The sequence below is a fragment of the Ranitomeya imitator genome, chromosome 1, assembly GCF_032444005.1.
Source record: "Ranitomeya imitator isolate aRanImi1 chromosome 1, aRanImi1.pri, whole genome shotgun sequence".
Lineage (NCBI taxonomy): Eukaryota > Metazoa > Chordata > Amphibia > Anura > Dendrobatidae > Ranitomeya > Ranitomeya imitator.
This window is the reverse complement of record NC_091282.1, coordinates 58,479,132-58,504,765: the sequence shown is the minus strand read 5'-3', so window position 1 is coordinate 58,504,765 and position 25,634 is coordinate 58,479,132. Positions and strand designations below refer to the sequence as shown.

At 39.2% G+C, this 25,634-nt stretch overlaps 1 protein-coding gene across 2 annotated transcripts in view; it reads left to right on the top strand.

Moving 5' to 3' along the window:
• The window catches only part of SETBP1 (SET binding protein 1), a 226,117-nt gene that overhangs the window by 186,728 nt on the left and 13,755 nt on the right, over nt 1–25,634 (top strand). Inside the window, exon 4 of one of the 2 annotated variants that reach the window (XM_069747148.1) lies at nt 21,307–21,465. In XM_069747148.1, the coding sequence (XP_069603249.1) occupies nt 21,307–21,465 (159 nt within the window). The remainder of the gene's footprint in view (nt 1–21,306; nt 21,466–25,634) is intronic. The other variant, XM_069747156.1, reaches the window with a different exon arrangement.

Here is a 25,634-nt window from a genome sequence, read left to right as displayed (position 1 = left end):
TAAACTGACTAATACACAGTAGACAATTTCGGACATCTAGTTGTATCAAAGTAGATTGTCCTGTAGGATCCTTTTCATAACTCTTACTAACAGATGTAGAGAAAAACCTTTCTTCCATTGCACTTTTTGCCCAGCTCAACAAAAGCCTCAGTTCACATGGTTGAATTGTTAATTTTTGGACCAACCATTCTACTCAAATTCTTACTCCAAATCCCAAAATGCTCATGGTCTTCCTAGGCTTGCGTCCTACAGTATACCTTACCACCAAGTGTCCACTTCTCACATGCATAGGTGAAGGTACAAAAAAAATGCATTTTCCATCACTTTTTGCTTGGCCTTGGGGCTCATCACCATGATCACCGGGCCCCATGTCGGGCTTATACTTCCTGCCCTGTAGATATCACCTCTCAGCAAACTCATTATCGAGGCACAGGATTACAATGAGTGGTAAGACCTACCGTATTTACAATAGGTGGTGTCACAGCTCATCTGCTCCCCATCACTACACAGTGACGGCTTCACGGATCTCAGAGCATGTCCACAGGCCCCATAGACATTAATAAACATCTCCAGACGATTGCAGCAGTAAATTGAGTTGAGCATCCGTACCAGCCAGCACTAAAAGGCTATGTTCATACGTTGCGTCTTTTAATAACATTTTTCAGCTGCGCTTTACAGTACCAAGCAAAAAAAAAAACATGAATATGGATCACAGAGCAATAATTAAAATAGAATTTTTTATTGATGATCACATCAAAACTATTTTATCTTATTAAAAATAAATACACAGAATAAAAAAGAACAAAAAGGGGACTTAATGACACCTTAATATATATATATATATATATATATATATATATATATATATATATATATATATATATATATATATATATATATCCATTGTAAGCAGCCTAATTATAAAATTAATATTTGGAGAATAGTACAAATAACAGCTACTGGGAAGCTAGTTTATAGAAGTTCATAAGGGCCTCAGTTCCAATATAAAGTACATAGTGCATTAGAGGATCCAGATGAAAAAAATCACATAGAGAAAAAGCCAAACAATTTTTCCATCATAAAAAAGCAGCTTGGTCAAATCAGATTACAGAAAGGTACTGACCAATGGATAATATATAAATAATCGTAGTGAAAGTGGTAAGATCAATACCCAACCTTGAAACAAGGAAGTGGAAGACAGACCCCAACGCGCTTTTCGCTATAATGCTTCCTCTGGGGCATGCGTTACAGTACCAGCAAAGTCTGAGATTTCAGAAATCTCATGCACACATTGGATTATTTTCCTCACTGATTTGGAAAACTGCTTCCTTTTTGAAAACTGCAGAATAGGGTTGAGCGACTTTTACTTTTTTAGGGTCGGGTCAGGTTTCGCGAAACCCGACTATCTCAAAAGTCGAGTCAAGTGAAATCGGCCGATTATGGCGAAAAGTCGGGGATCGACCGAAACACGAAACCCAATGCAAAGTCAATGGGAAATCTAACTTTTTCTTCTCTCTCTCTCTCTTTTTCTCTCTCTCTCTCTCTCTCCTCCGTCTCTGAACAGAAAAGCTGGTGTTACACACTGCAAATCGCTACAGCGCACAAGCGACAAGATGGCGATAGGCGTCCGCGCCCCTAAGACCTATGTCATCACTCTGCCCACGCTCCTTCATTGGCTGAAAAAATGGCGCCAAACGCGTCATACGAAACGCGACTTTGGCGCGAAGATCGCCGACCGCATGGCCGATCCCACACTAGGATCGGGTCGGGTTTCATGAAACCCGACTTTGCCAAAAGTCGGCGACTTTAGAATTTGTCCGATCCGTTTCGCTCAAGCCTACTGCAGTGTGTCACTTCAGTGTTTTTTCACCCATACGAAACAGTGGTTAAGTGAAAAAATGCAGGTATCGGGATTTGCTGTATTTTTAGTGCAAAAACCTTAAGGAAGTTGTGGCATGATTTTTCTTTTTTTATGGCACTTAACTTTATCAGCACGCACAAGACACAACAGAAATGCAGCAAAAACCGCAGCAAAACCAGCTTTTTAGTAGCAGCTTGAGCAGGTTTTGCCTGCAGAAAATAAAATGCCTAATGATGGCATTTTTCTGAATGCTAGGCTCCTGCAGTGTCATGAAATCACATAGTCAGAAGTGCCCAAGATGCCAGCTGGAGGAGTGGACAGAACTCTGCTCTGGTTGACATGAACACCTGACAAAGATCTTGCGACGTTTTTTAAACTCTAGTTGTACAGCGTTTCTCTGAATGACATTAATGCAACCCCATAATAAAAAAAAATAAAAATAGATCAAACAATCTACAATTTAAAAAGAACTACCGTAGATATAAACTTATCTGCAAAGTCTACTGAAGCTGACCTACTTCAACAATCATTTACTGTTGTGTGTACAACACTGCTGTTGACAACCTACATCCACAGGTAATAATGCATGCTCAACGTCCAAATTTCTTCTAGCCAACAGACAGTGCAGATAGATGGGCCACTTGGCTCCAAACAAGGAAGATTGAGCTCAGAACCTTTAATCTCACCATACACATTTGACCATTGTTGGATGAGCCCACTAGCCATTGTACAGTGGAGGGAATAAGTATTTGGCCCCTTGCTGATTTTGTAAGTTTGCCCACTAACAAAGGTATGAACAGTCTCTAATTTTAAGGGTAGGTTAATCTTAATATTGAGAGATAGAATATCAATATTAAAATCAAGAAAATCACTTTGTATAAATTATATACATTTATCAACCTCCATTAAAGTGGGGACCTTCTGCAGTTTCCAAGTAATTACAGAGGCTGAGAAATGCTTTGAGAAAAAGACAGCAAGTCTGGGATTTGTTTAATCTGAGGACGGGCGTACCTTTTCCCAGGAATAGAACTGCCTCTGATCGAATAATCTTCTTAGGTGTTTTGGAGCCAGTCTGCAGTGATAGAATATTGGGGTTTTGCATCGATCTGATACTTATGGGAGATATATTTTCTGCATCGTAGTAAAGGGACGGACATAACACATTCATGAATATCGCCGTAAAGCTGGCAGAACCCCTCCAACTTGATATTGTCCCAATGGATGGTGAAATCCATGTCCAGTTTCATTTCTATAGACTAGGTAAAATTGTGATATAAAACATGACTGCAAAATCTATTGCCTGGGACTTCAAGGGGCAAAGATATGCTGCAAGTTGGGGATGTTATAAAATTCTAAAGGGCCTAGCTCATCCCACAACCAGTCCCACATGAGCTCACTAAAGGGAGTTAATAATGAGCAGAATTTAGGTGTCTGTCTTTGTCATTCTGGAAGCCATATTTCACTGTGAGAGTGGTCCATTGTCCTAATTGCAGTGCTTCCCTCCATAAAGATAAGAGCCATTCCTGCAACATCAGGTTTAATAATTGTTTCATTATTCCTAATTTAATGTAATTCTATATATCATGTTGTTTTGTTCCCATTTTTTATCATCTTAGTAATTTTTTTTTTTTTAATAAACACTACGGATTAAATAAATAAAATGTAATGGCTCTGCTCCTCTTGCCCTGTAAACCGCACCACTGAAGCTATACGCTAACTGTAACTGGTTTAAATGATTGGTGGTGGCATATAGTGGTTCTTTTTTGGTGTATTGTGGAGTTGGTAGTGACTATGCCGGTGTTAGTATATATAATATTCCATGAGTTGGAATCAGAAATGTGTATACCAAGCCCAATAGCCGGCGTTGAAGTGGAAGCAGTCATGGCAGTCTCCATCCCTCGTCAGTCAATTGTGTAATTGTCCTGACAATTTGAGTCAGTGGAGTAACGTTACCCTGACAAACTGGTGACACTGGGTGTATATGAGTGATCTCCCTGATGTCATCTGTACCAAAGTGGTAACAGTGGTGGGATGTGCATGACTCCATCCAAGCAGTTACTCTTGACAGGTGATGGCAGTGGTGGGATCTATGTAACCCCCCTGGCTGTTCTCCTTTATATGTTACTTCCAGAAAAACGGCCCATGTGTTGACCCATGCTATGCAACTGTTTAGGAACCCACTTGGACTTCCTTGGGTAAAGGAAGAGTGGATGGAAGCAGGTAGAGTTGAAGGTGGCGGTTGATGGTAGTGTGATGTCTTGGCGACAGACCCAGTGCATTCTCACTAACCAAACTTCGACTGGCGTCCCATATCTATAGTTCATGGTTCTTACTATTTTCATAAATTGTTTAATTATTTTGATCCTTTTCTACAATTTACCTTTTGGTGCCATGGACTTTCTCTTGGAACTTTTGCATGTATTTATCCGTTATCTTGTTGCATTTGTCCGTATTAGTCAGAGATTGTTTATTGCTTCTTCCCCCCATCTCTCGGAGGAATATGATTCACACGTTTTCAGATTTATTTGAGCAAAAAGCAATAAATATACCGCTTCAATTTTCACTGCTGGAACGCAGCCAAGATTTTTAATGAATCCGGCCTGCGCTATTGAAGTGGTCTAGGATCTCCAAGGCTCTAGGCTCTGTTAGATTATACACATACTCTCACTCTCCTCCTCCTCCCTCTTCTCTCCGCTCCTCGCTCCCCACGGACGGCATGAGTCACACACCAATGCAGGTTTATTTTTCAGACTTGGCTCCGGTTAGAATTGGGATGAGTCTCTTCTAATTCAAGCTATGGAAGGTTTCCTCTGCATTTCATTTATTCTGCCGGTAGACGCCATGTTTTGTCGCTAAGCCGCCTTTTTTTCTGCTGGGCAGGAACGTAGATCAGTGTCTTTCATTAGATCTTTTCGCCCAGAAGACTTGTAATAATTTGACCTACGCAGCAATTTTTTTTCCTAAATGCATTAACTAGACGGCACAAATCCCCCCGGCCACAGAATTTGCAGATTTTAATCACCCCGCGAATGGAGCATCGTTTATTAGTTGGCGATGTGTAGCCTAGCTTGCACATTTTGAACCACGCGAGGAATATTTTTAGCTGCTGCTAATAAGGGAATATATTTCAAGGGAGATATTGCCTCAACCCTTTCCTGACATGCAGAAATGCAGTGGTCAGCGAGGAACACCAGTGAAAATTTATACAAAAAAGGAAGTCAACCGGAAGACATTTTGACATTTTTCCGTATTCCTATTAAGGTGCTATAAAGAACGAAAATCCTCCTCGCGCTTGTCTGAGATTTCCCTCAATGGAATTATCTGACATCAATCTCACATTACTGGATCGCTGTTAGTGGGGAGATGTGAAGATTAGATATTGCAAACCCCCTGCCAGCAGATCTATATTAATACATTCCCCCTAGAAAAATATTGGGGTTCACTCACACTTGTGTATAAGTCAATCCCATTCTCATCCATCCAGTAGAATGAGATGATTCTTTTACTTGTCATCCATGCAATCAGGCTTGTATTCAGCAGCTGTCAAACATGTACAGTTTCCCATGTTACACAATTGTAATGTATCCATAAAAATTGCAATATATCCGTCAAAAACTTTATCTCGCACTGTCCGATTTTGGAGTGAAATCACAGCATGCTGCAAAATTTTATTTAGTTTTTCTCATGTCAGAAATAGCTAGGAAACAATATGCAGATCTGCACTGCCTCATTGAATAATATTGGTCCAAAGGCAATCTGATTTTTTTTTTTTTTTTTATTGGATTGCACTCGTTCGAGTTTAACACAAGTGTGAGGAAACCTTTAGGCTATGTGCACACGATGCGGATTTTGCTGCGGATCCGCAGCAGTTTCCCCTGCGTTTGCAGTTCAATGTAAACGTATGGGAAAAAAATGCTGTGCACATGCTGCGGAAAAAAACGCTCGGAAACGCAGCGGTTTACAATCTGCAGCATGTCACTTCTTTTGTGTGGATTTACAACTGCCCTTATGGAAAACCGCAGTTGTAAATCCGCAGTGAAAACCGTGGTAAATCCGCAATAAATCCGCAGCGGTTTTCCACTGTGGATTTATCAAATCTGCTGGAATCCGCAGTGGACCCACAATACGTGTGCACATAGCCTAATACTGCTCCTGTGTACAAGAATTCAACTAATATACTGCCTCCTATGTACAAGAATATAACTACTATAATACTGCCCCCTATGTACAAGAATATAGTTACTATAATACTGCCCCTATATACAAGAATATAACTACTATAATACTGCCCCTATGTACAAGAATATAACGACTATAATACTGCTCCTCTGTACAAGAATATGACATTATAATACTGCCCCTATGTACAAGAATATAACTACTATAAAACTGCCCCTATATACAAGAATATAACTACTATAATACTGCTCCTATGTACAAGAATATAACTACTATAATACTGCCCCCTATGTACAAGAATATAGTTACTATAATACTGCCCCTATATACAAGAATATAACTACTATAATACTGCCCCTATGTACAAGAATATAACGACTATAATACTGCTCCTCTGTACAAGAATATGACATTATAATACTGCCCCTATGTACAAGAATATAACTACTATAAAACTGCCCCTATATACAAGAATATAACTACTATAATACTGCTCCTATGTACAAGAATATAACTGCTATAATACTGCCCCTATATACAAGAATATAACTACTATAATACTGCCCCCTATGTACAAGAATATAACTACTATAATACTGCTCCTATGTACAAGAATATAACTACTATAATACTGCTCCTATGTACAAGACTATAACTACTATAATACTGCCCCTATGTACAAGACTATAACTACTATAATACTGCTCCTATGTACAAGAATATAACTACTATAATACTGCCCCCTATGTACAAGAATATAACTGCTATAATACTGCTCCTATGTACAAGAATATAACTACTATAATACTGCCCCTATGTATAAGAATATAACTACTATAATACTGCTCCTATGTACAAGAATATAAACACTATAATGCTGCTCTTATGTACAAGAATATAACTACTATAATACTGCTCCTATGTACAAGAATATAACTACTATAATACTGCTCCTATGTACAAGAATATGACATTATAATACTGCCCCTATGTACAAGAATATAACTACTATAATACTGCTCCTATGTACAAGAATATAACTACTATAATACTGCTCCTATGTACAAGAATATGACATTATAATACTGCCCCTATGTACAAGAATATAACTACTATAATACTGCCCCTATATACAAGAATATAACTACTATAATACTGCTCCTATGTACAAGAATATAACTGCTATAATACTGCCCCTATATACAAGAATATAACTACTATAATACTGCCCCCTATGTACAAGAATATAACTACTATAATACTGCTCCTATGTACAAGAATATAACTACTATAATACCGCTCCTATGTACAAGACTATAACTACTATAATACTGCTCCTATGTACAAGAATATAACTACTATAATACTGCCCCCTATATACAAGAATATAACTACTATAATACTGCCCCCTATGTACAAGAATATAACTACTATAATACTGCTCCTATGTACAAGAATATAACTACTATAATACCGCTCCTATGTACAAGACTATAACTACTATAATACTGCTCCTATGTACAAGAATATAACTACTATAATACTGCCCCCTATGTACAAGAATATAACTACTATAATACTGCTCCTATGTACAAGAATATAACTACTATAATACTGCCTCTATGTACAAGAATATAACTACTATAATACTGCCCCTATGTACAAGAATATAACTACTATAATACTGCTCCTATGTACAAGAATATAACTACTATAATACTGCCTCTATGTACAAGAATATAACTACTATAATACTGCTCCTATGTACAAGAATATAACCACTATAATGCTGCTCTTATGTACAAGAATATAACTACTATAATACTGCTCCTATGTACAAGAATATAACTACTATAATACTGACCCTATGTACAAGAATATAACTACTATAATACTGCTCCTATGTACAAGAATATAACTACTATAATACTGACCCTATGTACAAGAATATAACTACTATAATACTGCTCCTATGTACAAGAATATAACTACTATAATACTGCCCCCATGTACAAGAATATAACTACTATAATACTGCTCCTATAATACTGCCCCTATGTACAAGAATATAACTACTATAATACTGCTCCTATGTACAAGAATATAACTACTATAAGGCTATGTTCACACACTGTGGATCCGCAGCGTCTCCACAGCTGCGGGTCCGCAGCAGTTTTCCATGCGTTTACAGTACAATGTAAACCTATGGGAAACGCAATCCGCAGTACATATGCTGCGGAAAAAAACCACGCGGAAACGCAGCGGTTTACATTCCGCAGCATGTCAATTTTATGTGCGGAATCCACAGCGGTTTTATACCTGCTCCATAATAGAGAACCGCAGGTGTAATAACGCAGTGGAATCCGCATAAAAACTGCAGGAAATCCGCAGGAAAAATGCAGCGTGTTTGCCCTGCGGATTTATCAAATCTGCTGCGGAAAAATCCACTGCGGACCATGCTACGTGTGCACATACCCAAATACTGCCCATATGTACAAGAATATAACTACTATAATACTGCTCCTATGTACAAGAATATAACTACTATAATATTGCTCCTATGTACAAGAATGTAACTACTATAACACTGCCCCCTATGTCCAAGAATATAACTACTATAATGCCTCCTCTTAAGTACAAGAATATAACTACTATAATGCCTCCTCTTATGTACAAGAATATAACTACTATAATACTGCCCCCTATGTACAAGAATATAACTACTATAATACTGCTCCTATGTACAAGAATATAACTACTATAATACTGCCCCTATGTACAAGTATATAACTACTATAATACTGCCCCTATGTACAAGAATATAACTACTATAATACTGCTCCTATGTACAAGAATATATCTACTATAATACTGCCCCAACGTACAAGAATATATGTACTATAATACTGCCCCTATGTAGAAGAATATAACTACTATAATACTGCCCCTATGTACAAGAATATAACTACTATAATACTGCTCCTATGTACAAGAATATATCTACTATAATACTGCCCCAATGTACAAGAATATATCTACTATAATACTGCCCCAATGTACAAGAATATATCTATTATAATACTGCCCCTATGTAGAAGAATATAACTACTATAATACTGCTCCTATATACATGAATATAACTACTATAATACTGCCCCTATGTACAAGTATATAACTACTATAATACTGCTCCTATAATACTGCCCCTATGTACAAGAATATAACTACTATAATACTGCTCCTACATACAAGAATAGAACTACTATAATACTGCTCCTATGTACAAGAATATAATTACTATAATATTGCTCCTATGTCCAAGAATATAACTACTATAATGCCTCCTCTTAAGTACAAGAATATAACTACTATAATACTGCCCCCTATGTACAAGAATATAACTACTATAATACTGCTCCTATGTACAAGAATATAACTACTATAATACTGCCCCTATGTACAAGTATATAACTACTATAATACTGCTCCTATGTACAAGAATATATCTACTATAATACTGCCCCAACGTACAAGAATATATGTACTATAATACTGCCCCTATGTAGAAGAATATAACTACTATAATACTGCTCCTATATACATGAATATAACCACTATAATACTGCCCCTATGTACAAGAATATAACTACTATAATACTGCTCCTATGTACAAGAGTATATCTACTATAATACTGCCCCAATGTACAAGAATATATCTACTATAATACTGCCCCAATGTACAAGAATATATCTACTATAATACTGCCCCTATGTAGAAGAATATAACTACTATAATACTGCTCCTATATACATGAATATAACTACTATAATACTGCCCCTATGTACAAGTATATAACTACTATAATACTGCTCCTATAATACTGCCCCTATGTACTAGAATATAACGACTGTAATTCTGCCCCTATGTACAAGAATATAACTACTATAATACTGCTCCTATATACATGAATATAACTACTATAATACTGCCCCTATGTACAAGTATATAACTACTATAATACTGCTCCTATAATACTGCCCCTATGTACTAGAATATAACGACTGTAATTCTGCCCCTATGTACAAGAATATAACTACTATAATACTGCTCCTATGTCCAAGAATATAACTACTATAATGCCTCCTCTTAAGTACAAGAATATAACTACTACAGTACTGCCCTCTATGTACAAGAATATAACTACTATAATACTGCCCCCTATGTACAAGAATATAACTACTATAATACTGCCCCCTATGTACAAGAATATAACTACTATAATACTGCTCCTATGTACAAGAATATAACTACTATAATACTGCCCCTATGTACAAGTATATAACTACTATAATACTGCCCCTATGTACAAGAATATAACTACTATAATACTGCTCCTATGTACAAGAATATATCTACTATAATACTGCCCCAACGTACAAGAATATATCTACTATAATACTGCCCCTATGTAGAAGAATATAACTACTATAATACTGCTCCTATATACATGAATATAACTACTATTATACTGCCCCTATGTACAAGAATATAACTACTATAATACTGCTCCTATGTACAAGAATATATCTACTATAATACTGCCCCAATGTACAAGAATATATCTACTATAATACTGCCCCTATGTACAAGTATATAACTACTATAATACTGCCCCAATGTACAAGAATATATCTACTATAATACTGCCTCTATGTAGAAGAATATAACTACTATAATACTGCTCCTATATACTTGAATATAACTACTATAATACTGCCCCTATGTACAAGTATATAACTACTATAATACTGCTCCTATGTACAAGAATATAACTACTATAATACTGCTCCTATATACATGAATATAACTACTATAATACTGCCCCTATGTACAAGTATATAACTACTATAATACTGCTCCTATGTACAAGAATATAACTACTATAATACTGCCCCTATGTACAAGAATATAACTACTATAATACTGTTCCTATGTACAAGAATATAACTACTATAATACTGCCCCTATGTACAAGTATATAACTACTATAATACTGCCCCTATGTACAAGAATATAACTACTATAATACTGCTCCTATGTACAAGAATATAACTACTATAATACTGCCCCTATGTACAAGAATATAACTACTATAATACTGCTCCTATGTACAAGAATATAACTACTATAATACTGCCCCTATGTACAAGAATATAACTACTATAATACTGCCCCTATGTACAAGAATATAACTACTATAATACTGCTCCTATATACAAGAATATATCTACTATAATACTGCCCCAATGTACAAGAATATATCTACTATAATACAGCTCTTATGTACAAGAATATAACTACTATAATACTGCTCCCTATGTACAAGAATATATCTACTATAATACGGCTCTTATGTACAAGAATATATCTACTATAATACGGCTCTTATGTACTATGTTTCTTAGTGAATAGCACATTTTGCTGGTTGGAACACTTCTTATTCCCCAGTGTGGATTCATTATGTAATGTATATAAATAGATGGAAGAGAGATTTGTGTCTTAATTATGTAACCTTATTGCCGCAAAGCACAAGCTGTTTTGGGAGTATTAAGGACTTGTATCTGTGAACATAATTTGTCTGCCGCCCAGGTAATCTGTAGAATGTATACTTGTATAACTCAATCTCAGTATGTTTGATAAATATTGAGTGCATAGCAGAATAATTTTAGGTTTTCTGCGTAGAATTAAGGCAATAATAACGCAGCACATGAGGTGCTCTACATTCCATATGTACCAATTGCTAAAATTCAGACTCCCAAGTGCTGCACTAAGGATCATGGCTACAGGTGTCAATGTGAGTGTGATGCTTAACAGAGGTCTATGGATTTCTCCAGAGCCTCCAGCCGCAACTTGTGTTCTTCTGAAATTCCCATCGATCAGTTGCACTACAACGTCTGTAAAGGGGCTTCCAGCTTGGAGCAAGTCCTTATATTGGGGCTTCCAGCTCTTATTACTTAATCTACTACTGTACTATTGTCAGAAATGGATGTGATGGAACCATATGATGCTGCACTCAAGACTAAAAGTATTTTGTAGCCGAACATGGGCTGGAGGGAGGGAATAACCACCCTCATTATCATATTAGAATGGTGGGTTTGACCACTTTGAGATGATAAAAAATGACCATGATTAGAAAAACTGCTCATGGTTTGCTTTTGATACTTGAGCTCTTCTGCGATAAAGTGAGTGGTGTTGAGCTGCAATACCACACAAGACCTGTGTACAGGTGAGGCGCTGTTTTTGAAATATAGTCATGTTTTTGTGCTGAGACTAATCCTTTAATTTCCAGCAAGCTTCTAAAATTTTAGTAATTGAGTCTAAATACATGGAATGATTTTGGGTCCTATCTTTATCAGCTTAATGAGCCAGCACCTTGTGTTGCACAGTGTTAAAGTTCATCTTTATTAGTACTGAGAGCAGTGAGCCAGCGGTCGGAGCGGTGCCTCTGGACACGCTGAAATTGATCAGTCTGCCGGAATGAGCTTTGTGGGTTTATTAACTGGGAGTTCATCACTATCTCGGTGCTCATCTAATTCCTGAGAGGGTTTCAAAGCTCTCATCACCGTGTTCCTTCTTCTAAGTGAGTGGCTTGACATAAAGAAGATGGGGGCGGCGGGAGTTACGTAATGACTCTTCTTAGGTTTTCATGTGAGCAAGGTAAAATGTTGAGCTCTTGAGATTAACAGCTGCGTAGCTACTTACAACATACAATGAAAATGCCGCTGTGATGAAGACTGTTTGTAGATAGAACTGAAGATCTCACCAGAAATGCTTCATCAACGGATTCTTTCATCATGCGATACTAGCAGATTTTGATTATTTGCAGTATCGGGAAAGCACAAGCCAAATCCTTCTAGGTTTTTTAGAATTGTTGAATAATTTTGTTACTTTGTTGACGACCATTGTACAGTTGCCTATTTTTAGGTATTGTTCCATAAATAACATGTCAAGTCTCCCACCAATCACACGCACAGAGATCCTAAAGTCCCTTGTGTGAATTAAGCATGTGTGACCACTACATCCTTCAGTCTTGGTGGTCGCACATGCTCACTACAGCTCTAGTCCCACAACGTACATTGGACCCTCTGTTCTGGGATTTGGTTAACATCTCCGCAGCCAGACACCAAGTGATCCTCTATCAGGTGATGAGTAAAATTTATTGGACAACCATATTTAAATTCCACCCCAAGAAGGTGAGTAGATTGACCACAGGGTGTGCCCCATTCCTTGGCAGACAGACATGTCCCAAAACTCTGACTTTTTACAATCAATTTCAGACATTGTGAGTCTGGGTAAGGACCAACTGTTGACTCCAGGAATAACTTATTTATTCATATACTAGATTGTGGCCCGATTCTAACGCATCGGGTATTTTAGAATATGCATGTCCCTGTAGTATATGGACAATGAGGATTCCAGAATTCGCGGCAGACTGTGCCCGTCGCTGATTGGTCGAGGCAACCTTTATGACATCATCATCGCCATGGCAACCATTATGACATCTACGTCGATACTGTGCCCGTTGCTGATTGGTCGAGGCCGCGCAGCCTCGACCAATCAGAGTCGCGGGATTTCTACGTCGATACTGTGCCCGTCGCTGATTGGTCGAGGCCTGGCGGCCTCGACCACTCAGAGACGCGGGATTTCCAGGACAGACAGACAGAAAAACCCTTAGACAATTATATACAGGTCCTTCTCAAAAAATTAGCATATAGTGTTAAATTTCATTATTTACCATAATGTAATGATTACAATTAAACTTTCATATATTATAGATTCATTATCCACCAACTGAAATTTGTCAGGTGTTTTATTGTTTTAATACTGATGATTTTGGCATACAACTCCTGATAACCCAAAAAACCTGTCTCAATAAATTAGCATATCAAGAAAAGGTTCTCTAAACGACCTATTACTCTAATCTTCTGAATCAACTAATTAACTCTAAACACATGCAAAAGATACCTGAGGCTTTTATAAACTCCCTGCCTGGTTCATTACTCAAAACCCCCATCATGGGTAAGACTAGCGACCTGACAGATGTCAAGAAGGCCATCATTGACACCCTCAAGCAAGAGGGTAAGACCCAGAAAGAAATTTCTCAACAAATAGGCTGTTCCCAGAGTGCTGTATCAAGGCACCTCAATGGTAAGTCTGTTGGAAGGAAACAATGTGGCAGAAAACGCTGTACAACGAGAAGAGGAGACCGGACCCTGAGGAAGATTGTGGAGAAGGACCGATTCCAGACCTTGGGGAACCTGAGGAAGCAGTGGACTGAGTCTGGTGTGGAAACATCCAGAGCCACCGTGCACAGGCGTGTGCAGGAAATGGGCTACAGGTGCCGCATTCCCCAGGTAAAGCCACTTTTGAACCATAAACAGCGGCAGAGGCGCCTGACCTGGGCTACAGAGAAGCAGCACTGGACTGTTGCTAAGTGGTCCCAAGTACTTTTTTCTGATGAAAGCAAATTTTGCATGTCATTCGGAAATCAAGGTGCCAGAGTCTGGAGGAAGACTGGGGAGAAGGAAATGCCAAAATGCCTGAAGTCCAGTGTCAAGTACCCACAGTCAGTGATGGTGTGGGGTGCCATGTCAGCTGCTGGTGTTGGTCCACTGTGTTTCATCAAGGGCAGGGTCAATGCAGCTAGCTATCAGGAGATTTTGGAGCACTTCATGCTTCCATCGGCTGAAATGCTTTATGGAGATGAAGATTTCATTTTTCAGCACGACCCGGCACCTGCTCACAGTGCCAAAACCACTGGTAAATGGTTTACTGACCATGGTATTACTGTGCTCAATTGGCCTTCCAACTCTCCTGACCTGAACCCCATAGAGAATCTGTGGGATATTGTGAAGAGAAAGTTGAGAGACGCAAGACCCAACACTCTGGATGAGCTTAAGGCCGCTATTGAAGCATCCTGGGCCTCCATAACATCTCAGCAGTGTCACAGGCTGATTGCCTCCATGCCACGCCGCATTGAAGCAGTCATTTCTGCCAAAGGATTCCCGACCAAGTATTGAGTGCATAACTGAACATTATTATTTGATGGTTTTTTTGTTTGTTATTAAAAAACACTTTTATTTGATTGGATGGGTGAAATATGCTAATTTATTGAGACAGGTTTTTTGGGTTATCAGGAGTTGTATGCCAAAATCATCAGTATTAAAACAATAAAAGACCTGACAAATTTCAGTTGGTGGATAATGAATCTATAATATATGAAAGTTTAATTGTAATCATTACATTATGGTAAATAATGAAATTTAACACTATATGCTAATTTTTTGAGAAGGACCTGTATATAGATATAGACTAGATTGTGGCCCGATTCTAACGCATCGGGTGTTCTAGAATATGCATGTCCCCGTAGTATATGGACAATGATAATTCCAGAATTTGCGGCAGACTGTGCCCGTCGCTGATTGGTCGAGGCAACCTTTGACATCATCGTCGCCATGGCAACCATTATGACATCTACGTCGATACTGTGCCCGTTGCTGATTGGTCGAGGCTTGGCGGCCTCGACCAATCAGAGACGCGGGATTTCCTGGACAGAGACAGACAGAAAGACAGACGGAAAAACCCTTAGACAATTATATATATATATATATATATAGATTAAAGTCACTACTAATATTAGGATGACTGAAGAATGTCGGAGCAAGACCATTGTTGGATTTTGTTTATTTTCGCAAAGTCCAAAGTGGTCTTGGCCAGAAGACAAGGCCATTTGTACCTTCTCGTATCTGAAATTCCATAATTCTTAGACATTGATCAGATGTTATCACATCTATAACAGATACAATCGGATGGGTATGGATTCCCCTGCACCTTTTTAAACATGTTGTGTCAAAGAAATGTATGACAGCCCTGCAATAAAACCTCATCTTCTCTGCACTTTATGGTGACAGGCGTTATTACCAAAATCCATCATCTGGTTTCTACGAGATTAATGGAGATGAAATGAATAATCGAGACTTTAAGCAACATCCATTACATTGCCATCCTGTTCCAGCAGCTTTTTGGAGTCCTTTTTATAAAATAAAAGAACACTTTTCCTAGTAGCCATATTTTTTTTTTTTTGTTTTTATACGGTCATCGTAAAGGACGTGAAGAGCAAATACTATTTTAGAACGAAATCCTGAATATTAATGCTAATAATTTATCAATCCAGAATTCAATTGGCAACGTAACAGCTGACAAAGGATTTTTTTTTTTAGATTCTCGTTCAAGGAGAATCGATCATCAAATACATCAATCTATTAAAAAATAAAATCTTAACATTTTTCACACTGGCCACGGAGGCCATTTTAGACTCCTACTAGTCGTTTTTTTTTGTTTTTTTTTTAAAGTATTTAGCAGGCTCTTTATTATCACAGGCAGGAGTACAAAGACAAAGTAACATCGCAGTACACAAATGATAGCACAGTATTCACCATTTACAGCAGACGATGTGACGTCCTTCCCTGGTCCCCATTCCTGCCCAATAACAAGATGCTCCAATACAAAGGTCTGTGCCCATTCACTGCTGCTGATGTGCATGTGGGTTTTCTGAGGCGGCAGTCTATACAAGTCTAGAACAGGGTCAGTGTGAAAATTTCAATTTTTTCATTTCTTAAGTACTGTGATATTAAAAATGTATTTAAAAAAAAATAAAACCTAAAAAATTTAAAATAAAAAACTTGACTTACAGTAGGTCATTTTAGGATTACCTCTAAGATGGAATAGTGGCTCAATGCTTAGCCATGGTGCCAAAGGTTCAAATCCCAGTATTAAAATCACACAGCGTTTGTGCGTTCGCCCTCTGAGTTTCTAAAATTTCCTCCCACATTCCAAAAACCTTCTGAATAGATGAGAGGGTCATTGTGATTGTCAGATGACTGTCATGCCGCAAAAGGCCAACCTTGGGGTTTGCCTTGGCGGGTAACCATACCAACAAAAAGTTTTTTTTGTTTCCTAATTTTCCTACTATTAGAATAGAGTATTAGTAATTTTGACTTGATTACCGTAACTTTGCAATAGCTCTGCCCCCATGACTAGATGGTCTCATTTAGTGTCAATTATGTGGTTTATAGGGACTAGGGTTCATTAAATTTTGTGAACAAAGTACATATAACAACCACCACCACCAATTTAGGTTTTCCCAGCAGAATTAGCCCAAGTAGTATAACATATATATTCATCAAACACCCTCTGTTCAGCTCCAGCACAACTCCACTCTGCTGGGCTAACCCAGCTGCTGTTATTAGGACCTGTAAGCCCAAGCCTGGATTATGGGAACAACCACTTTCACCCAGACTCTTTTGGTTGCTCCCAAATCCCAGACTCGCAAACCAGTCAAATTTAGCCCTGTGTTAATTTCTGTGTTTATTTCTGTTAATGTTGATGATTATTCTTTGTTGGGAAAAGAGAATGGGGCCTGAGACTGCAATGCTCGCCTGTCACAGTGATGAACCAGAGGAGTCCAAGTAGATGCAATAGAGAAATAGACTTTATTTCTATGTGTTTCGTGGTGATCACACCACAGTCCTGAGGAATTTGTGTGATAACCACGAAACACATAGAAATAAAGTCTATTTCTCTATTGCATCTACTTGGACTCCTCTGGTTCATCGTTCTGACAGGCGAGCAGCGCAGTCTCATGCCCCATTCTCTTTTGCCAACCAAGAATTATCGCTTTGGGGCTTGCATCAGCTGCTAATGCTAACTAAGTACAGTGGTTGTGTCTTACACAACCACAATAGGTGAGTGAATTTGATTTATCAAACGTTCCTTTCATCTTGGATAAGACCCTAGGTGCGCTCTATATTCCTTCTAGCTATTAATGATGATTATTGCTTACAGCCAATGAAAACCCAAAAGTCATTATCTCAGTAAATTAGAATACTTTATAACACCAGCTTGAAAATTGATTTTAAAATCCAAAATGTTGGCCTACTGAAATGTATGTTCAGTAAATGCACTAAATCCTTGGTCGGGCTCCTTTGGCATCAATTACTGCATCAATGCAGCGTGGCATGGAGGCGATCAGCCTGTGGCACTGCTGAGGGGTTATAGAAGCCTAGGTTGCTTTGATAGCAGACTTCAGCTCGTCTGCATTCTTGGGTCTGGTGTGTCTCTTCCTCTTTACAATACCCCTAAGGTCAGGCGAGTTTGCTGCCGATCAAGCCCAGTGATACTGTTGCATATAAACCAGGAATTGGTAGTTTTGGAAGTGTGGACATGTGCCAAGTCCTGCTGGAGAATGAAGTTTCCACCTACAAAAAGCTTCTCGGCAGAGGGAAGCATGAAGTGCTCTAAAATTTCCTGGTAGACGGCTGCGCTGACTTTGGCCTTGATAAAACATCGTGGACCTACACCAGCAGATTACATGTCTCCCCAAACCATCACTGATTGTGGAGACTTCACACTAGACTCCAGCAGCTTGGATTGTGGCCTCTCCACTCTTCCTCCAGACTCTGGGACCTTGATTTCCAAGTGAAATGCTCAGATGTCCAAGGTGTTTTTTTTCAGATTAAAGTAAATTTTGCAACAGTCCAGTTATTTTTCTCCTTGGCCCAGGTAAAACGCTTCTGGTGTTGTCTATTGGTCATGAGTGGCTTGACACAAGGAATGTGACACTTGAAGCCCATGTCCTGGATACATCTGTGTGTGGTGGCTCTTGAAGCAATGACTCCAGCAGCAGTCCACTCCTAGTGAATCTCTCCCAAATTTTTGAATGGCCTTTTCTTAATTCTTCCAAGGCTGCGGTTATTCCGGTTGCTTGTGCACCTTTTTCTACCACACTTTTTCCTTCCACTCAAATTCCCATTAATCTGCTTGGATACAGCAGTCCGTGAGCAGCCAGCTTCTTTAGCAATGACCTTTTGTGGCTTACCCTCCTTGTGAAGTGTGACAATGACTGCCTTCTGGACATCTGTCAAGTCAGCAGTCTTCCCCATGATTGTCGAGCTTAATAAAACAGACTTGGGAAACTTTTTAAACACTTAAAAGCTTTGCAGGTGTTTTTTTTTGTCAATTATTCGAATTTACTGAGAGTGCCTTTTGGGTTTTCATTGGCTGTAAGCCATAATCATCAACATTAACAAAAATAAACACTTGAAAAAGATCACTCTGTTTGTAATGACTCTATATGAGTTTTACTTTTTGCATTGAAGAACTGAAATAAATTAACTTTTTGATATTCTAGTTTTGTGAGAAGCACCTGTAATATAGATGGTTATAATATAATAGAGATTATATATATATATATATATATATATATATATATATATATATATATATATATATATATATATATATATATACATATATATATATATATATATATGATATAAAATATTATAATGTTATCTTCTCAGTGCTTATAGACGACCCCCTCTAATGATTAACACAGTCAGTCTTTCTTTCTATTCCAATATAATCTCTCCCTGCAGAGATTGTGTAAAGCTCTTTGGTCTCTAGCATATCATCCAGTGTTAAAAGCCGCAGCCTGCCTGGGATTCTCATTTCTGAGCAGTTTAACCTTCATCCTATATGTCCATGGTAACAAGTAACTAGCCTATAATGTGTATTGAATAAATGATGTATCAAGGCTGGTGGGACTTAAGGGGGAGAAAAATCTAATACAAAGATATGTGAACATTGTGTGTAATTCAATGTATATTGAGTTGTTGTGTTTTGATTGTTTCCAGAAAACAACCTTAGTGTGGACTCATCATTTATACCTTGTGGATGTTTTTGTGCTGATTTAATATATTACTTTATGTTCTAATAGTCTTTTTATATGACGGCTATAAGTGCATTCCTATCTGTAAATATGTGGATAATTGTGTCTATAGATCATTTGAGACTGTTAAACCTCATTTCTCTTCTTAGCATAAAAAATTCCTTCTTGGCTAAAATGTTATGAAAACGTTTTAACAGACCCCTGTAGAAACCCCCAATCACTGGTTTGATAAATGCTAAATCCATCGGACAGAATATTTTCTTCTTGAATCTATGCATTACTCTTTGGGGTGCAGTGCCATCTACAGTTTATTTTTGGGCAAACTTGAGCAACCTTAGAAAATGTAAGTTTGGCAAAATGGACTTGAAATTGGAATGTATTGGGGGCTCTCAAATAGAAGTCAAAGCTTTCTGAGACTACGCCTAATTATTGTAAAATATCTAAAATTTGGCACAAAAATCTGGTCTTGGGAGCTCATCTTATTTCATAATGGAGGTCTTCTCATTGTTTAAAGGAGGGCTGCTTCTCATTGCATAGTTGTGGTTTTCTTATTGCATAGGTATGGTTTTCTTCTCACGGCATAGGTGTGGTTTTCTTATTGCATAGGGCAGGTTTTCTTCTCCTTTCATAGGGGAGGCTTTCTTTGCAATGAGAAGGCCTCCCCTGTGCAGTGAATGGGGATGGTCTTTTCCTCGTTGCGTAGGGGAGGTCTTTTCTTCGTTGCGTAGGGGAGATCTTCTCGTTGCGTAGGGGAGGTCTTTTCCTCGTTGCGTAGGGGAGGTCTTTTTCTCGTTGCTTAGGGGATGTCTTTTCCTCGTTGCTTAGGGGAGGTATTTTCCTCATTGCGTAGGGGAGATCTTCTCGTTGCGTAGGGGAGGTCTTTTCCTCGTTGCGTAGGGGAGGTCTTTTCCTCGTTGCGTAGGGGAGGTCTTTTCCTCGTTGCTTAGGGGAGGTCTTTTCCTCATTGCGTAGGGGAGATCTTCTCGTTGCGTAGGGGAGGTCTTTTCCTCGTTGCGTAGGGGAGGTCTTTTCCTCGTTGCGTAGGGGAGGTCTTTTCCTCATTGCGTGGGGGAGGTCTTTTCCTCGTTGCGTGGGGGAGGACTTCTCATTGCGTAGGGGAGGTCTTCTTGTGCAGAGTTGGTCTAGTAAGGGAATTCTTATTTTCACAATAATGAATTATGATTAATAGATACTAAAATGGTCTTCTTTTGTTGCAGTACCACTGCTTACAAATAGTATATATTTACCTTGTAAAAGGGTTTATATAAATTCCAACACATGTTTTCATTTTTTGCAGTATTTTATAATGTACATATATCTTTTGGTGCCTAATGACTTCCACATATCTACTGGCTGTTGGGTTTATCCATTACTGGATGTTAAACTTGCTATGATTTACGGTATAAACTTGAACTTTAAGAAAAGAAATAATTTCAATTAACTTTTTATTTTTTTATTTTTCCTGCATCGTTTCAGGTTTAGCAAGCACTCATCAGAAAGCCGATCAGCTGTCTCAACACAATAAAAATGAAACTACTACTTCCAACAATATGACCAAAAGGAAGCCAGCAGCCGAATCTGCATCAGTGCCTCCAAATCCCCTTCTAACCTTCTTCACATCATCCAGTGAGTCAGGTTGGTATACTATTGATGTAAAAAGTTTGCTTTGTTTTTTTTTTTTTTTTCCTGTTTCCTACCACCATTGAATGGTTTATAGTTCAGAATTTATACGGACCAAAAAAGACATGTTCAGAATAAGATACTTGGTAGTACAGTCATGGCGAAAGTTTTGAGACTGTGAATAATACGTCACAATTTGTCAAAGTATACTGCTTCAGTGTTTTAGGTATTATAATTAATGTTTTTTATGGTGCCACACTGTGACTGTTCGTGACTAGGGAAAGGGGACCTGAATTTGTTCCTAGGACTTGGGCCCTGAATTGTTCCTAGGACTGGGCCCCTGACTATCCCTGCTCCCAAAATTACCTCTAAATTGGTGTAGGTTTGGGCCACCAGCCTTACTGTTCTCCTGTTATACCGTAAACTGTCCCCTCTCCATCCCCCAGGAGGCCTGGGACATAAATGATGTGTATCAACTCGTAAGACACAGGGATGACAGAAAGCAACTAACATACAAAACACTCAACAAATATAGAGAGGTATATTGGGAAGGATAGGAATGTACCAACCAAATCGGAATAGGACAATGAGGAAAGCATACACTCCAAAACAGCAAAGCCACAATCTCCAGTAGGAACAACAACAATTTCCAATTAGGCACAGCATCTCCGAGGAGCTAGGAAGCAAAGTTTTCACTGGCAAGGATAAGGTCTGGCCAGGTTTTAATGGGGGGAGATAATGACCGGATTAGAAGCAGCTGAAATGGAGCTGCATGTTTCTAAACACCATAGAAAAGGTTGTTAACCTCTTCTGTACCAAAATAAATCAGATCCATTTAATATGTGACATAAATACACAGGCTAAATGGAAGATCTGCGAAGATATTACATAGTGATCTTCTAACCCCAGAGCTCAGGGCTATATCTCTCTTGGTGTCTCTCGCTCTGTCTCTTACTCTCTCGCTCTCTCTCGCTCTCTCATTTAATTGCGAGACTGCTTCACCTCTTTCCCATACGTCGAGTGCAGGTCTCCTGGAAAAATGGTTGACTGCTTCATTGACTTACATTATACTCAGTACTCAAGTCGAGCACCCGAGCAGTCAAACGTGCTCGATTCAAAAACTGAGCACCCGAGCAGTTTACTTCTCCCTCATCACTAGTGTTGACGCTTCTTTTCCTGGGCCAAGTCCTGACTGATGGCAGCTTATTCTTCCCTAATCAGTGCTTGGAGATTATTAAAATTTCTGTATATTTTTTTTTTTGTATCCACTTTTCTGAGTGGTTTCAGTATTTTGTTCACTGAGCTACTTCTTTATCACTTTTTCCTTTTGACAGGGTGTGAAATGCTGGAAAAAGCATCACCAAATTGCTCTGGGATCATTGGGAGAAGTTCCCCTTGTAGGATTTTTAGATTCCAATATGTATTCATAGCAATGAAAAGCAACCCCATACATGAATGGTCTCAGGATACTTTACTGTTGGCATGACACAAAACTCATGGTAGTACGATGTCTACGACTGAGGGTAGATGCACACGGTCAGTAAATGCTGCGGTTTGGCACTGCGTTCTTGCGTTGCATCCAACCCGCAGCATCCAGATGTTAAAGAATAGTGGATGGGATTTCAAGAAACCCCATGTCCATTTTGCGTCCAGAGACGCCCACGGCTTACCTGCGGAGATGGACATGCAACACATTTTTTCAGACTGCAGCATGTCTATTTATCTTGCGGAGACGCGAGTCTCCGCAAGATAAATTTCTCTCATACATTGTTATTGGATGCGGTGAATCCACGTGGTTCAGTGAACACATGAGGAATCACCTGTGTTCAATAGACGGCAGCACTTTGGAAGTAGCGGACATGTGTTGCGCTGCCAATTACTGAACATGTGCACCTACCCTTACTGTCTGAAGGGGACTTCACCAGAGAAAACAAATTTACCTCACTCCTCTGCAGTCCAATCTCTGTACTTCCTGCAGTGTGTACCATATGTTTTTCTTGGAGAAAATTGGCGTCTATTCTTTACACCTGGCCAACTTAGGGTATGTTCACACGTTCAGGATTTCCATCCTTTTTTTTTCAGGACAGTTTTTTTAAAAAACTGCAGCTCTTGGCAGAAAACGCAGGTCCTTTTTTTGTCCTTTTTTGATGCGTTTTTTGATGCGTTTTTTGATGCGTTTTTTATCCTTTTTTTATGCAGTTTTCTATGCAGAGACTGTGTGTTTCCTAGGAAGCTTTTTAGGGCTAAAATGGCTGAAAATACCCTACCCCTAACCCTACCCCTAACCCTACCCCTAACCCTAACCCTACCCCTAACCCTACCCCTAACCCTACCCCTACCCCTATTCTAACCTTAGTGAAAAAAAAAAAAAAATTCTTAATTTTTTTATTGTCCCTACCAATGGGGGTGACAAAGTGGGGGGGTGTCATTTACTATTTTTTTATTTTGATCACTGAGATAGGTTATATCTCAGTGATCAAAATGCACTTTGGAGCGAATCTGCCGGCCGGCAGATTCGGCGGGCGCACTGCGCATGCGCCCGCCATTTTGCAAGATGGCGGCGCCCAGGGAGAAGACGGCCGGACGGACACCGGGACGCCGGGTAAGTATAAGGGGGGGAGATTAGGGCACGGGGGGGGCATCGGAGCACTGGGGGGGGCATCGGAGCACGGGGGGGTGCATCGGAGCACGGGGGGCGGGATCGGAGCACGGGGGGGCAGCCACACTCCGCCCACGCACTTCCGCCCGCTCCCCCGCACTTCCTGCTGCAGCGGTTCTGCACATCAAATCACAGTAAAACCCGCAGATATATTTTTGATCTGCGGGTTTTACTGCGATTTTGACCTCACAATGGAGGTCTATGGGTGCAGAACCGCTGCGGTTCAGGAAAAAGAAGTGACATGCTCCTTCTTTTTTGCCGCAGCTATTCTGCGCGGCTTTTTAAACGAAATTACGGACCATGTGCACAGCAGTGACTGTTTTCCATAGGGTTACATTGTTATGTACCCTGCATGGAAAACTGCTGCGGAACCGCAGCAGCAATAACGCTGCGGTTCCGCAGTAAAAAACGCACTGTGTGAACATGGCCTTACAAAGCTTTTGTTTTACTTTGGGTGACACCTGGATGTTAAAATGATCCTGTTGCTGAATCCTCTTAAGGAGACTGTCCTGACCATTGTTGGACTTTTTTGTCTGTCCTGAAGCATTTTTTACAGCTACTGCACCTCTTTGAAGTTCTCGATGATTTGACAGATGGTTGATTTAGGGGCAGTCTTAAAAGTAGCAATGTCCTTGCCTGTAAAGCACTCTTGATGTAAAACATTGATGCAAGTACATATTTCCTTGGTTTTAGCCATGATTACCAGAAGAGTAGTTCAAGCACCAGTCCATTTGACAGTCACTAGTCTGTTCTTATAATTCAGCCAGCATGACAATGTGATATCAGCTGTCTTGTCCTCATTAACACTTTCTCCTGAATTAACGAGATCATGCAAAAACTGTAAAGCGCTGCGGAATATGTTAGCGCTATATAAAAATAAAGATTATTATTTATTGAAGTGAGGTGAGCAGGTAATTTTATGGCAGGGATGAAATTCAGTGTAAATGGCTTTTCTGTGATTAAGTTAATTTTCATGGTAAGGTATGATTGAGTTTTTGTTTTTTTTTAATTCACGTGATCACTTTTCATCTTGAGCAAATACAAATTGCCTCTATAAAAACTTAATCTGCAAACCTTTGTGAAAAACAAATGTGTCCATCTCAAAACCTTCAGCCATAGCTGTTCACTTGTCTTTGTGACTGTCTGGTTTATAGCTAGAATAGATTCTGCCCAGAAAGGTTTACAAGAAAAGTGAAAATGAGATAGCGGGTAGGGTTGAGCGACCTTGACTTTTTTAGGGTCGAGCCGGGCTTCGCGAAACCCGACTATCTCAAAAGTCGAGTCGAGTGAAATCGGCCGATTATGGCGAAAAGTCGAGGATCGACCGAAACACGAATCCCAATGCAAAGCCAATGGGAATTATTATTTTTTTTTTTTTTTTTTCTCTCTCTCTCTCTCTCTCTCTCTCTCTCTCTCTCTCTCTCTCTCTCTCTCTCTCTCTCTCTCCTCTCCTCTCCTCTCCTCTCCTCTCCTCTCCTCTCCTCCGTCCGTCCCTGAACTGAAAAGCTGGTGTTACACAGTGCAA